Genomic DNA, 16,875 nt, shown 5'->3' on the forward strand with positions numbered 1-16,875 from the left:
TTTTTTTTGTTGATCAAGGGAGTAGAAGAGTCAAGCAGATGCTATATAGGTGATCACATTCCCCAGTTTCTTAGTGCTGAAACAGAGGCACATGAGGAATGACGGAAGTAACTGTCAAAAAAGCCTCTGAAATTTCAAGCAGAGACCCGGGTAAAGATAGAGTTCAAGGACAACTAACATGAATAAAACAAAACCCAAGTCCCATGGGCAGGTAGTGTACCATAAGGTTGGCACAAATATTATCCATCTTTAGCATACTCAGAAACGTCAGACCAGAAAGACCATTAAAGGTTTCTTGGAGATAACATGCAAGAAAAACACCTCAAGGTCCACCATCTGGAGGAAATGCCATCTGCCTACAAATGTGAAGTATTGAAAGTTCAGGTAGTCTGCAACATTTAGTAGATAACATCATTTCCTGGAGAAACCTGTTTGATGCTCTAGTAATGTGTGTGTTTGGCACAGAGAGATAACACCGGTGATGTTGCTGGGTAAGAGTGAATTTATTAACCACCATCTGTTGTCCAATCCCTGTACACCAAAATGAACAAAAATACTACAGCAAATCTCTGTTGTGTATTTTATTTGCAACAGAATTTATGGACTTAATGGCAGCAACAGATCTCAGGAAAATTGGTCAGGGTCAACGAAAATCTGGAAATGTAAGTGGTGCTAAAGAGAAAGCAAAATTAGTTGCAAAATGTAGAAACATTTTGCAACTAATTGGGTTAATTAGTCATTAACATAAAGCATCTAAAATGAGCATCTCAGACATGCAGAAGCATCTACAAAATGTGTGAACAATGTTCTGTGAAAAGAATGTTTTGTGAGAACTTTGAATATATCATTATCAACAGTATATAATATCACTGAAAGATTCAAAAATTCTGGAGAAATCTCTGTGCGCAAGGGACAAGTGTGGAAATTTATACTGGATGCCTTTGACATTTTGGACAATGAATTCAAAGCTGATATAATTCTGCCATGGGAATCACTGAACGAGTTCAGGAAATATCATTGTCTCTGAACACAGTTTTTTATGCCATGCACACATAAAGAGCTATCGTGCTAAGAAGAAACTATATGTGAACATGATCCACAAACACCGCAGTCTTATCTCTGCCAAAGCTTATTTAAAATAGACTGTGACAAAGTGTAAAACGTTTCTGTGGTGAGATGGATCGTTTTCGCTAGACTAAAGAAAAGTGGGAACATTTAGCTTGTTAACAGCCCTTAGTTCAAAAGTTGCATTTATGGTGCAATATGGTGGTGGATTAATATGGTGGTGGCAAAATATTCCCCCATCCAGACATCATCTTTTGCAGGGATGTTCTTGCATATTTATCAAAACAATGCTAAACCACATACAGTGGGGCAAAAAAGTATTTAGTCAGCCGATTGTGCAAGTTCCCCCACCTAAAATGATGACAGAGGTCAGTAATTTGCACTAGAGGTACACTTCAACTGTGAGAGACAGAATGTGAAAAAAAAAAAATCCATGAATCCACATGGTAGGATTTGTAAAGAATTTATTCGTAAATCAGGGTGGAAAATAAGTATTTGGTCAATAACAAAAATACAACTCAATACTTTGTAACATAACCTTTGTTGGCAATAACAGAGGTCAAACGTTTACTATAGGTCTTTACCAGGTTTGCACACACAGTAGCTGGTATTTTGGCCCATTCCTCCATGCAGATCTTCTCGAGAGCAGTGATGTCCACTCCTTTGTTGCCCGGGTGGTGTGTTTTGGATCATTGTCATGTTGGAAGACCCAGCCTCGTTTCATCTTCAAAGTTCTCACTGATGGAAGGAGGTTTTGGCTCAAAATCTCACGATACATGGCCCCATTCATTCTGTCCTTAACACGGATCAGTCGTCCTGTCGCCTTGGCAGAAAAACAGCCCCATAGCATGATGTTTCCACCCCCATGCTTCACAGTAGGTATGGTGTTCTTGGGATGCAACTCAGTACTCAAAAGCAGTCCAGCAATGAATATTGGAGAAATTCTGAAACAACTCCAGAAGTGCATCAAAATTATATGAGCATGAGAGTGCCAAGGGGAAAGGGGCAAATTGAATGGCATGTTTCTAATCCTCTGGGTGCCCTCCCTTGACAAAAGGTGTTACTTTTGCAAATAAAATGATTTCACTATTAATGCGAGGTGATTCATTTTGCAAATTGAAACTCAGAAGTAATCATTTGAAGCAGGGAACAGGGTAATTCACTCGTGAAGGCATGTTAAATATTTGTTGGTAGTATGGACAGAACTGACTAAGCCATCCTGGAGGCTGCTTTCATTGCCCAGACAAAAGCCATTCCTCACTGAGCATGTCTCCATAACACCAGGAGAAGCAAAACCCTTTAAAAAAAAAATACAAAATAATGATCATTTTCAGTTGTGATGGTAACTGACAGGAGGGTTTGGGGCAGTTCCTTTTAATCTCACCTGTGTTTTCCATCCCAACTCGCTCTCTCACAGCAGCGTCTTATCTTCAATAACTGTTTCTTCCTGATTGCCTCTTGTTGCATCCACTCCCACAATAGCTCTAATTTACTTACTAACCTGATTCTGTCCAGGAGTTTCTTTTTAGTGTGGGATCTCTCGTATTAATGGAAAGCAATTTACTTTTTCCATGCTACTTTGTTATTGGTCCAAAATAAATGCTCCACCACAGGATATCCAATCAATTAACAACCTGAACAGAATGTGCAGGTCTATGATAGGCTCCTAATGTCATGATCAATTCTCCAAAAAATATGAATCAGAAAATCAGAAGTAATAAATTGGAAAAGAAATTTTGAAGCTATCAATTTTAACTCTAAGTGACATCACATGTGGGCAAAATTACACTGAGTTTTTTTCCCTTCCTACTGATTTAGTTTCCCTTTTCCTAACTGTTAAGGGAACCGTTAAATGACTGATTCGGTTCATCGTTGCAGCCATCTGGGCTGAATCTACATCGGGATTACGTTAGAGTGAGGTCACCCAGCATGCTACCTAACTCTACTCACCTGGATCTAGGTACTGCATCATCCTCGGTTGGGCTTACAGGTTTCTAACACATTATGCAGTAGCTGTCGTAGTTTTTTTTTTTAAGAAATCTTGCATACGTCTCACTTAATTTGTTTACTGAACACAGAGATAAGTGCCTAACTATAAATCAATCCATCCATTATCTATAAGTAAGGAATAATATGTTGTGGTTTAGTTTTCCACATGTTACTGATGGCTTTTAAGTCCCCAGCAGTTTAGACTTCTTCTTCTCCTTAAGAAGGAATGATAACAACTGTTAATTACAAATGTATAATCTTTTGCTTTATATTTGCTCCTAAGGCTAAAAGCTGACAAACCAAGTTACAGCCAAGCGAGCTGAAATTAAACTATTGATTATCAAACCTATTCTCCACAGGCACAAAGATAAACAGGGTAGACCCTCACAGGAGGCCACACTTTGATTAGTTTTAAAAACTAAACAAAATCATTAAAGCGTTTTATTTTTGAAGGTGCAGTCTATTTGAGTGCACGCTGTTACAAGTGTATTTTAACTATCAGCGAAGATGCAATTAAAAAAAAAAAAGAAGTGTATTTTTCATCTCGTTGTAGTCGGCTCAGCAGTATGTTACCGTATATCTGCGCCTGCAAGGGTTTCCACCCACATTGAAGTTAACAAATGAGGCAGGGGTGAGAGTGGAGGAAGAGGACATGTCAACTGTCAAGTGGCTGTCAGGTTATGTAAAGGCAGGGCGAAGGCAGGAGCAGCGAGGACACCACGCTCAGTGAGCTGGAAAAAAAATATGCGTCACAATCAATCTGCATTGATCCTCTGCAGTGGCATGATCTTCCAATATCCACTGAGTGTCAGAGGTACATGACCACTCACACCCGTGCATCTCTTCAAAGTCAAAAAATTAGGAAAAAAAAGGAGAGAGAAGTCACTGAACACCTATGAAAAAAAAACATGTTTATTTTACAAGAAGGGCACGTTTTCTGTACAAACTGTAAACTAAATACTGTAATTATTCAGAGGGTTATAATCTTTGACATCACTTTCATGAATGAACACCAGAACCATGTAAATAAATAAATATATAAATAGCCAGTGACTGTTGCATCCTACTGTAAATTATATTCCCACACTGGAAAAAACGTACAGCATGTAAGCTTGCTACACACATTAAGGATTTTTTTTTCAAGATAAAAAGCACTTGTGTTCATCACGACTACATTTTGAACATCATTGTACAATACTCAATCCCTGCAAGCCCCTATCCAAAAATACTGCCACTGAATTATTTTTTTACATGAAGCTCTGTCACTGAATCAAGGCTGAGGTAGGGACTCCATCATTACTCTAGACAGTTAAATAAGCTGAGACATCATTGTTGAAATGGCTCCACATTCCCAGGGCTGGGGAGTGTTGTTCAGCCCTGCGTCTGTTGCATCGCTTGGCCAGTCATTGGAGGAGATGGAGGAGGAGCGGGACGAGGATGAGGGATTGTGTACTGTCAGATTTGCTTAAGTTGTCATACATCATGTAACTACACTGATTGAGAGACCGTGTACTGTCAACTAAAGCTCCCCAAAGCAACTTGTAAGGCAGCCTAGAGGAAATGCTCCAGATCAAACAAAACATTTTGCTTGTGGGACTCTTGCCAGACATCGCCCTTCTCCAAAATCAAAGCAGTGGCAGCTGAAAAGATGAGTCACTGAGTTTACAAGGTGAAGGCTCAGGGGGCGGTTTACATGGAGCCATCATCTGAACTCTCAGCTGGAGGTATGTTTTCTATAAATGTCTACATACAGCATATACAAAAACATCTGGTAAAATGTGCGAATCCAATCATGTGGCATGAAATGGCAGATTAATCCCAGTCCCATTCAAGAGTACCCGCACCCACCCTGAATTTCAGCTTATAAAACACTGTTTAGATCACAGCTTACTCTACAGTACAACCACATTCAGCCAGAAATAAGAATTTTGGCAAAAAATAAAATATTAATAATAATAATAATAATAAAGTCAGCAGGTGGGAGTTTAATTCAGCGCTTCAACTTAGATTAGAGGCAGGAAACAGTACGCGCACTCTATTTAATAATAAATTCAATCAGTGTTAACATGAGAGGTTGACTCACGAAGTTGACAGAGCCAGCCGAGAGAAAAGAGAAAGAGATGGAGAAAAAAAAAAGGTGAGTGTGTAAAGGGGAAGGGGTGGGAGGGGCAATCTTCCCCAAGGCAGTTTCCTTCCATGTCCAATCCTGACAGATTATATGCACTTCATGTTTTATTGCATGTTTGAGTTGGCTTCTGTTTGACTAAGAGTGAATTTAGAGGAGCTGCTGCAAAGTGCTAAGCTGATATGGCTAATAATCTACAAAAGGCAAGAGCTGAGTATAATTGGGCCGAGTTACAGCACATTGTGGCACTTGAAATAGCTTGAGCACTTGTAAAATTGAGTTAATTCATTGTGAAAGATACCTAATCTAAACTGCACTTAATGAAAAGAAAAATCTCATTTTTTTAATAGATGGACACGTGGGAGGTGACAGGGAAGCAGAGAGGACAATGTGTTGCTTTTGTGTCACAAGCCAAGCCACATATTGAACTAAAAGCTTTCCCCCTTTGTTGCCATCTAGATACTATTGGATTTTCCAGAGCAGGAAAATCAAATGCTTCGTTCAAGACCTACTGCTTTCTATTGGATCGGTTCTTCCCTTCCCTGATGTGCGACAGTTTCATGCCTTCATGGACACAAACTGCATGCGATGGACACTCAAAGTGCAAAGTGCCTGAAAGCGTGCTGCTGAGCACTATTTCCCAAGGAATGCAGAGCAGAAAAAGACTATATCTATATTTGGCTCTGACAGTCATGTTTGCCTAAATACTAGATTTGTTTTAAATACTACATGAAACTGAAATATGTTTCTAGTGTATAGGCAGTGATCCCTATAAATAGATATCTGCATAACTTCCTAAACTCAGCTTATTCCTTTATGCCCTCTGTAGTGGACACACAAATCTCAAAAAGTTAGACTAAAAAGGCGTTTTTTTCCCTTCAGTTCTCAGGAAGATATGAATCTGCAGATATCTATTTATGGTAGACCCTAACAGATATCTATACAGAAAAGGCTACGTGAACCTTTCTGGTTTCTTGTTTGTCGTCCTGCTCTGTAGCACTTTTGACCAAACACGTGTGAACAGCTTGCGGTTGCATGTAGGTGCACGCTCCACATGAAGAGCTGTCATCTTTTGATGATTTAGTTTTATATTAGCTTCTTAAAATGAAACTGTATTGGCAAATGCAAGGCCACTAAAAAAAAAAAAAAAAAAAAAAAAAAATCACCTGTTGTCTCCTAGGTTAAGGTAGCAGAGTAGTCGATTGGTTCTGTGTCAGTCAAGCCAATGAATAGGCTTTAATCCTTCTCTCCCTATAGTTTCAGTTGTATGCTTGAAATACATAATTTCTTACTTTTTGTTTGCTTAGTTTTGCTACTACACTCTTAAGTGATCGTTGGCATTGGCATGCACTGGTATAATCAATACTATCTTTTAATGTAGCTAAGGCTAACTAAGATATTAGCAAAGTTCAGACTGATTTAGTGCTAAATTGGACCTTATGGAGTCAGTCTAACTGGTGCAAAAAGCAGAGCTGTTCAAAAACATGACAACGGGAAATGGATGGCAGCACATCAGAAGCACTCACTAATGAAAACTGTCTTATAAGATTTCTTACTTCCACAGTCCTACATAAATTATAATTAATGTTTAGTTTTCAAATTTAACTGCGTTCAGACTTGACTCTGCACAGAGAGATACTGTCAAGCTGCAGAACGAGCAGTTTACAAAATCATATATCTGCAAGCTTACAAAAGGTCAGTAAAAGTCACTTGCATTACGGCTGAGTCGACTTAGTAGCTGCTGCTCTACCCTCTCTGTCCAAGTGCAGTTTTTAGTTTTACACATTTACAATCTTTTTTTAATTATGGGCTGACGGCATTTGCCAAGAATAGAATCACAAGCACCACTTTAAATGGATGGTGGTGGCGGGGGGAGGGGGTTAAAACGGAGGGCTGCCAAAAACAATGGTGCAGACAAAATGAAATTAAAAAGAAGATACGGTGCAGGTGTGAAGGACTAAACTAACAGGGAGAAGAGTGGAGGAAGGAGAGCGGCGCTTGGCATTACTCAAGAAATAAGGGCAGCGTGAAAGGGGGAAGGGGATGAGAAGAAACTCCAAAGAGGTTTCACTGAAGAATGGATGACGGCAGGCAAAGCCAATGAAAACAGGGAGTAAGGAGTAGAAATGGAAGAAACTTCAGGTCAGTCCCAGCTGGCTGAAGAAAGATCAGCATACAAAGAAAAGAAAAGGCAGGAACTTTCTTCATTTCCTCGTCTCTTTCTCTCTCAAGTACACCTCATTTGGATAACAGTGGGTGATGCAGAGGTGGGAGGATGAGTTAAGAATAAAAAATTTTGACAATTTGGCTTACAGCATCAAACTCTGTTGTTGGTTTTAGTTGTAATCAGAACAGTGTTACTTTGGTATCAGTATTTTTTGTTCTTACTTCAAATAAACTGCCACTGGAATTTAGCGATTTTGCTTTCGCTGTCATTAGAAATGTGCTAAAGGAAAAAAAACTGCAATAGCTGACTAACAATACTGTAGCAAAACCAATTTACCCACTTTGTTTGCTTTTTCATGAAACACATACAAAGCACCTACCTACAAGATATTTTACTAATACTATATTTTCTCCCACTGTATATACTGTGTTTGAATCCCTCCAGAATAGTGTCATCACTGTACAGTATACACATGCAGATGTATACATTTTTGCAAAAACTAAAAAAAATGTATACATGTGCCCATAGGTAGTATTCTGCTGTTAATATTCACATTATCAACATTTATCATCAAATGTGTCAATGTCATCAATAAATGCTGAATATATTTTGCAGATAGTTATATCCAGGATAAAGTGCCTGTACTTTAAAACATTCTGTAGGTTTTTCATGTAGGTTTTTTTGACAGTCTTAAGGACTTGTATAACACACTCACTGGTTTCTTGTTCCTATAGACATGTGTCTCTGCCGTTTGTTTTTGCTGTCCTCCTGTGTAATCGTTTCTTGCCTTTGTGCATACGTGCATGCCTCACTGAATTTCAATGCACCTTTGCCTTTTCTCAACATGTCACGGCTTTGTGCTGTCCGTTCTGTGTTATGGGGTTGATCTTTTCCAGGGTGACTTCAGCATCGCTGTCTAAATTCCCAGAGATGGCCGGTGAGTGTTTCTCAAGGGTGTTGTTTGCCACGCCCACCTCGGCCTCCCCTCCACTTCCGTCTTTCTTCTGTAATTCCTCCTCCTGACACAGGATGCTGTGAGGAATCACATAGTTTGCTGAGCTGTTGCCCTCCTTTGGGATGTGGCTCTTGGGCTCATACTGACAGTTGGGGTTCGAGGTAGGAGCACCCATATTGTTGTTAATACTGACGATCTCAATGGCGTTGCTCCCCGGGCACAGCCGATGGCAACCCAGGAGGATGGAGAAGGCCTTGCGGAAGTCGGCATTGAAGGCATAGATGATTGGGTTGAGCGAAGAGTTTGCCCAGCCAAACCACACAAACACATCAAAGGTGGTGGAGCTGATGCAGGGGAATTCTGTGGATCCATCTGGCATGTGTGTTTCACAGAATGGAACCATGCAGTTTAGGATGAAGAAGGGCAACCAGCAGCACACAAACACACCCATAATGACAGAGAGCGTCTTTAAGACTTTGGTTTCTCTTTTGAATGACATTTTAAATGAGCTCTCACTGTCCATGTTTGAACTGTTTCCCATGCTGCTGTGTCGGTTTTTGGCACTCTCTGCTGCTCGCTCCAAAGCAGATATTCTCCTTATCTGTGTCTGGGCGATGCGGTAGATCCGGGTGTAGGTGACGATCATAATTGCCACGGGGATGTAGAAGCTGATAAGGGAGGAGGAGATGGCATAGGTCCTGTTAAGACTGAAGTCACAGTTGTCAGGGGGCAAATCATCAGGGTAGGTTCCATTTAGCTCGACATAGCTGGTGGTCTGAGCTTTGTGCCAGTTAAGCTGAACAGGAATGAAGGAGATGAGGACAGACAAGGTCCATGCCACACTGATCATCAGACACGCTACTTTAGGGGTCATCTTGCGTTCATAGCGGAATGGGCTTGAAATGGCCCAGTAACGATCGACACTAATCACACACAAGTTCAAGATGGAGGCAGTGGAGCACATTATGTCAAATGCCACCCACACGTTGCAGAATGCACCAAATGGCCAAAACCCCACAATCTCTGTCGCTGCCTTCCATGGCATTACCAAAATAGCTACCAGGAGGTCAGAGATGGCCAGCGAGATGACAAAGAAATTGGTAACCTTCGACCTCAGGTGTCGGAACTTGGTGACGGCAGCGCACACCAGGGTGTTGCCTAGCAGCGTGGTGAAGATGAGCAGGGAGAGAAAGCATCCTGTCAGAACACGTTTCGAGGAGTCTCTCTCTGGCGTAAGCTGCTTTCCATCTCGAACCGTTGAGAAATTCTGATCCATTGTTTATGTTACAGTTTTAATAAAGAGAGAGGGGATGGGTGAGGGGGATGTCAGCAGTCACCCCATCACATCCCCAGCCTGCAGCAGCTGTGTTCCTCCAAGGACGACTCTTAGACGGAGAGCGTAGCTGGTGGAGAGGTAAATTGTCTTGGCACCAGCTCTCTCACTGACTGGGTCATCAATAGGTTCCTTGTCACAACCACCATTCTTGCACAAGGGATGCTATAAATATTTCAAAATTCTCTCCTCAGGAATGTTTCCCTTAAAAATCTCTGGTTCATAAATTCCTGCAGCAGCAGCACAGAAGGCAGACATTCTAGTTTGCAGAGGAAGAAGAATATTCCAGCAATTCGCAATTGTTTTCTTTTTTCCAATCGCAAATTGAGTCCTAAAAAAATGAGTAAAGCAGCAATAAAAATGAGTTTTAAAGACAAGTTCTTGGTCCCTTTTCTCTTGGCATTGTATGCCTCAGCTGTCAAGCCCTCAGCGAAAAGTTTCACAACATACTGTTGCTAAGCTTTTGAGTAAACAGAGGCTCAGCCAATCATTAGCCTTATATACCACCTCATCAATAACTTCTATTGATGGTTTTCGCACCGCGTTTATCTGATTTGTTTAATGATCTGCGAGGCGCGTCCCTGTGATTGTCCCAGTATCGACGCTGATCCAACCGACTACTAGGTAATGTCCTCTGTGTTATTCTTTTTAATTTCTCTTTAAACGCTCCTCTCTCCTAGTAAATGGCACGGTCCCCAGCTAAACATAACACCTGAGTGTTGAGGAAAAATAAGAAATAAATAAAATAAAAATGCATTCAAAAGTCTTAATGATGCGTTTTCAAAGAAGAGAGATGCAGATTAAACGAGAAAACCAGAAAAAAAACGCATCACTCTCGCAGCGCTTTGTATTCTGACACGATGCTTCAATTCAAACGCGTTTAGTTTCCTTTTGGCTGAATTTTGTAGCAATTTACCAAAAGCCTTTCATCCTTTAAAGTGCAGAGTTTTCATCCGGACATCAGCCCAAATCCCTGGATTTGAAATAAAGGCTCACTTCATTTATTTATTTTATTATCATTATTATTATTATTATTATCGATTTTTGTAGACAGCGTTTGCTTCGCTCTTTGGATGTGGATAGCTCCGGGCAAGTTTTAAGCGTCTTGGGTTAGCTTTGAAAACAACTGAATCCAAAACGAACCAATGAAACCATCCGTTAATTTTTAACTAATAAAAAAAAGTTCCGTTCCGAATCCACATTTCTTCGGTATACATCCAACTTGTATCTTGGTAGTGAAGGAGAAGGAGCTCACCCTCTCTGCGCGCTCCTCTATGCCAAGAAAGTCACGCTCTCCCTTTTTGCGGCGTTTCCTTGGGTGTTTAAATGAGTCTTTATGCTTTTCTTTTTGGGGGCCATCCTTTGTGATGCAACATTCAGATACACTGCGATGTGTCTTCGGTGTGACTGGCAAGCGGAGAGAGATAGGAATGACTCTGGTCTCTCCAAGAGCGTGTTTCTACGCGCTCCTCTCTCTCCGCTCAGCTGCTGCTGCTGCCTGCTGCTGCGCACCACGGTCCCTGCCACAACTGCTCCATCTATTCAAGCAGGATCAGAAGGGTAAAGCTGCACAAATTCAGCCTATACTGCACACCGTTTGCTACTGAAAGTGTTTAACCAAATAATTTACGGCGACCTTTATGATTGTGAATTTATAAGTGTCCGATACATGCAAGGCTCATTCTGAAAAAAGAGAGAGGGAGTGCGTGTATTCTCTGCTCTCCAAATTACGCGGATTTCTGTCCTTGAAGTTACGCATTTGAATTTTGGTGACTCTTGTCTTACAGTTTTTATAAGTACCTGAATTACTATTTTACACTAGGCTACCATTAACTGTGGCATTTTCAGCTTCTTCTTCGTCTTTTTTTATCACCTGCACTTCACCTACACAGACCTATAAAAAGCCATCACTACCATAAAGTCGCGAAAAGACAAGATGAGCTATAAACGAATCTACCGCGATATCCTGGGATGAATTTGTAGCCAGCAGACACACAGAGGCACAATGAGGCCATCTACAGGATACAAGACTGCAGGAGGCTATGTGAGAGTGGGAGCCGACAGACTGAGCCGCAGCGTTGCATTAACGTCACCTCAGTAAACATGAATGACCAACTTTGAATTAAATTAGGTTCCCAGGAGCCGTGCTGCAGCACGAAGAGCCATAAATTAAGAGAGGTACAGAGTGTTGGTGTGTGTGTGTGTGTACTTCTGTTTACTATGGGGACAAAATCTGTTTATACTGTCAGCTGTGGTGAACCCCCCGCCCCACCCCCCATTTTGGGACAAAAAGCAAGTTCCCATAAAGTAAAACATTAAACCGAAAAGGTTTAGATTAAGTTTTAAGTTCAAGAAATAAATATAAGCCAAAGTAATGTCCTCTGAAGTGATGTTTGTATGTGAGTCAGTGACTGAGAGAGAGAGCGAGATAGAGATGTGTACTACTCAAGTTATGCTATCATGCCACTGGCTGCCTGACAGGCTTGGCCAATTTGAATATTAACTATTAGCAAGATGAAATCCTCAATGGACGCCCTCTCACTGTGTGTGTGTGTGTGTGTGTGTGTGTGTGTCTGTCTCTATGTGCAAGTATGACTGTGCTCATCTGTGTGGGGGTTTGCAGATGTGCATGTGTGTGTATGCGTGTGTGAAGTGAGTGAGTAATGCATGTAGACAAGCCAAGTGTAAGAGGCCTAGCAGACACAACGCCCACATTTCCCCGTAGCACAGAGCCAGGGTGTGCGTGCAGCCGAAAAAGTTCAAACCAAGACCATGTCACACACAAACAGAAACACACACACACAGTCTCACTCATTCACTCACACAAGACCAACCATGCAATGGAATTTACGTCTGCTCCAAAAAGCAAATAGAATAGAATAGAATATGGTTTTCAAAATTAAATTCCAGTGGTCAATTTTTCTCACAAGCAAACAGGAAATGTAAATAATATGGTGCCGTTTAAATGAATATGATGATTCACTTTATGGCTTGTTTGTAATCTCTGTACATACAACAGCACACAGTTCAGTTGTAATCGTCAAAAATCAATTTAAAATCAGTCTTGCTTTTCAAAGTCAGCAGCAAAAGTTGCATGAGGTCAGCCGTTTCAAAAGATATGAGTACTATAAGTACTGTGTTTTCTAATGAACTAGCGTTGCAAAACTTTGCATGACTTTAAATGACACCACAGTGAAAATTTGCCATTGTGCTGGCCCTCAGTTATTCCTAGAGGCAATGATTTGGAGGAGATGATCTAAAAACTGTCCAAAAAGCTTCTCATCATGACTCCACGGTCCATGCTAATATCTGTTGGGGGCTTTCCAAGCCCCATTTAAAAACATTACCACAATGCATGGATTCACCCATTCAAACCAGGAAATATCAAACAATTCAAGTTGTCAGGAGGAGTAGGGGCAAAAGCGATGAGGGAAAACTCAAACTACATCTTTAACGCTCATTGCAAAACATTTGACTACTGAATAAGATTCACAAAGCAGCATCTTACACATGCATTAACATCTGTATGCATTGCTGTCATGAAAAACTAGCATCAGGACATACATGATGCCAAGCTGCATAATCAGCATCACACAGATGACTGTATATTAAAATTAGCCATTGGACGCTAAACAGGAAGTTCCTATAGCTTCATTAAAATATAGCTTTTTTTTTTTTTTTACATGACTACTTATATAAGAGACTGTCTGGTGCCTGGTTTCCTTTCTCTAAAATAGAGAAACTAGTAATTACTGTGCATAGCCTTGAAATGCTATAATCATCTGTCAAGTGTGTGCAAAAGCTCTGTTCTTCCTTGCAATCTATTCAGCCTTCTATACAAAACAACGTCTTTTTGAATCTGGGAAAAAGCTGTCAGTTGATACTGATAGCATGTTTCATTTAGTTTTGAATAGTTTAGCATTTAAAATTATTATTAGGGGCATCCGGTACCCATCTGTAACTTAGAGTCCAGCAAGCAAAAGTACAAAAACAGGTAACATGCATCTCTCAAAAATGTGGTCTTAAAAAGAGCAACAATATTTATTCCTCTTGGCCCAGCCAAACCACCGACGTTTGCTGTTGGAAACGATTGCATTTTAAAAGCACATTGTTTTCCTTTGTGGTTCGAGAAATTCACTTTAAACACTGATAATGAAATATGAGTAATGAAAAAAAGAAAATGATGACACTTGCGTCAAGTTGATGCTTGCATTATGACACAGTTTTTCAAGCCTGTCAACAGCATTAGATAATTCTCTGTGAAATGTCCAACTGCAAATAGAATTTAAAAACAAGACCTGTCAGGCATTTCTGATTCATGCTTTTCCAATTCTTAACCGACATACAAGGCATGGAGGAGCTTGTATGTGTTTCTGTGTGTTTTCATATGTGTAAGGTGACAGGAGACAGAAAGTGAGATAAATGAATATAACACTAAGATTGACCCTGTCTTTGTCACACACATTTTCACTCTTTCTTCCTCTCTGCCCTGCTCTAAATCCTCCGTGTCGGTGTGACATCCATCAGGTCCCACAATCTGCTCGTGAAGCCTTTAACCTCCCAGACCCCCAGCTTGAGCAAAATGTTGTGCACTAATCCCACCACTGAGATTTACCATTTTACACGCATATAAAAGCTGGTGTTACACTCGACTATAACTGCATAATTATCCTCACTGTGGAAATCTGAGGTCTGTCTAATCTGTCTAATCAACCTATACTGTTTTTGCATCTGTGCATTATAAGTTTATGACATCTTTTCACGCATCAGGAAACTGAAAAGACCTCTAAATGACCTCACTGAGCCATTAGGCCCTTAATTACTGCTTTAAATGATTTCTCTCAGAGCTAAAAGGGTACTTATTTACACCAAATATGATAATGAGGACAGAGGTGAAAGCAAAAAGATGGTATTCTTGCATGATCAAAAAAACCCAGAAATTATTATTAGCTGATAGGCTTCAAAAGTCTAATTTATAAAATGTAAATTTAAAACATTTATATGCCACATCTTATTTACAATTGTATTTACTTTGGTGGAACAACTTCAATGGATACCATTATAATCAGGCAAGTCTTACTATCAAATGTATAATGCAACCTGTTGAGATTTTCTGTCCCTTTCTTCTTCTCAGTCTCTTTTGCCTCTTCCTTTAGACCCCAAGATAAAAGAATCACTGCATCAGGACCATCTGTCTGCACTTTCATTTGCTAGAGTAGGTTTATAAAGAAGGGGAAGCATCAGTCATGTAAAAGGTTAATCTCTAAGCATTCTGCAAACATATTTAGATTACTATTTTGATATAATGCAATGCTAATCCCTTTACTCTAACATTAAGCGTCACAACTTAATGCCTCACTCCAATTTTTTACCTTATCCCCAAAACCAAGTGTTACGCTTATTGTCTCTGACTCAATCTCATGAAGCCTTTATGGCTATCTGTGTCATGGTACCGGGTCTATGACGCTGTGTTTCTATGTTTCTTATGTTCTTATTTGGTATCGTTTAGTTCCTTGTTCTTCCTAGTTTATCCATTTGTATTTCTAGTTCTGAGTTTCTTGTTCATGTAGGTTATTCCATTTTGTTCCTGCCTGCATAGTCAGTCATGTATGTTAACTTCCATCTCCATGTTGAGTCATCTGTTTCCCAGTCATGTCTCTTGCGCCCTCTGTTCCCTCTATTCACTCAGTCCGTGTCTCAGTGTGTTTCTTGTGTTTCCTGTTTTATTTTGGTAGTCCCTTGTCCTGTGTTCACTGTGTTCAGTTTTGCTTCCTTCCTGTTTTATTGTGTCTGATTAGGTGCAGCTGTTTTCCCTTGTGTTTCCCATCCTGTCATTAGTCGTTAGTCCTCTGTCTGTGGTCATGTTGTCCCTCATTGCTGTGTGTGTTTCTCTGTGGTCCTTGTTTGGCTCACAGCTCCTAGTTCTTGTTCCCAGTTTAGTTCACCCCTTTGTGTTTTGAGTTCTGCATTTGGGTCCTACTAATGCCTGCCACGCAGCTACATCGTGTGAATCTGACAAAGGATTTCAGAAAATGCTGATCTAATGAGATTTTCCAGTACACCTATCTCTTGGGTTTACAGAGAATGGTCTTAAAAAGGACAAAGTATCTAGTGAGTGGCAGTTCTGAGTGGTTAGAGTAACAGGTTTCACATGTTAGCGCATTTAAAGTGAGAGAATTAATTCAATTTAAATACAAAAATGGAGTAAAAAATGAAAAACAACTTCACTTTCAGTACATTTTTCTTGTTGCACTTTTGTTTGTTGCACTCTATCAACCAGTGATATGACTTTTACAGAAAGGTAAGCACATCTCAGAAAAACAGGGTTATATCTTGATTTAAAGAAAGTTTATTATATCACATGTTTACCAAGGTAGTTAGCAGGAGGAAACTCATCTGCTACAAAGATAAATAACTGAAGCTCATTTACTTACCATTGCTAGCTGTGTTTGTTTACGATAAGCAGATCATAACTGATCTCAGGGCAGTGAAAGCTAGAACAATGGCAGCTTTTCTTGCATATCTCCCTTCGTCTCCCATCAATTTATCCACAATGTTTATCCATAATGTGCAAGCGCAAAACACCAGAAAAAAAAAAAAAAAGATTACTGGCCTCTGCACCTGCCCAGCTCAATTATTGTTAAAGGGAGCAGACACGACCATGACATGCAGACATCTACAGTTTCCTATGTACATGAAACAAGTGGAGCTTTCACACACATTCACGTGATGCAAAAAAAATAAATCAAACAAGCAGGCAGACAAGTGACTAGATTTTCCTTACTGAACTTACAGTAAGCTTCATTAGTGAAACAATTCAGCAGGAGAAAGACCCAAACATAGAAAACATAGAAAAATTCAAGTCTGAAATCCAAATTTTTCATCCAAAACCAGGTAACGGTCACACATCGTGCGGCAGTCAGTAAGGCAACTACTCCAGAAGAGGAGCAGTTAAAAGTCTAATAAACAGTTAAGAAGTTCGTACACAAGAAAAAAAGAAAAACTAGGAACTCTAGAAAGCTAGAAGAAATAATAGCTAGAAATCTTGAGTAAGGAATCAAAATGTTCCTGCAAACGAAAGAATAACTGCAGGTATAATGACTAATTACTGGTTGAACACAGGTGGCAAAGAAAGTGGGGGAAAACAGAACAAAGACTGAGGAATAAGACAGAAATTTCAGGAAAAAAAAAAAAAAAATGTGACTAACACAAACTGAGTAAACAGTAAAAACTAAAGTAGA

General features: G+C 40.1%; 1 protein-coding gene across 1 annotated transcript; it reads right to left on the bottom strand.

Annotated features, from left to right (window-relative positions):
* Positions 1 to 3,945: 3,945 nt before the first annotated feature.
* drd1b (dopamine receptor D1b) lies at positions 3,946 to 11,059 on the bottom strand. Its single transcript, XM_085470668.1, has one exon. It carries the CDS (start codon positions 9,575 to 9,577, stop codon positions 8,186 to 8,188), a length of 1,392 nt encoding a protein of 463 aa, XP_085326794.1. The 5' UTR covers positions 9,578 to 11,059; the 3' UTR covers positions 3,946 to 8,185.
* Between the last annotated feature and the right edge of the window lie 5,816 nt (positions 11,060 to 16,875).

Source organism: Copadichromis virginalis, linkage group LG10, assembly GCF_057382275.1.
Source record: "Copadichromis virginalis isolate Kocher_CV1m ecotype Utaka linkage group LG10, C_Virginalis_male_GT1.1, whole genome shotgun sequence".
Taxonomy (NCBI): domain Eukaryota; kingdom Metazoa; phylum Chordata; class Actinopteri; order Cichliformes; family Cichlidae; genus Copadichromis; species Copadichromis virginalis.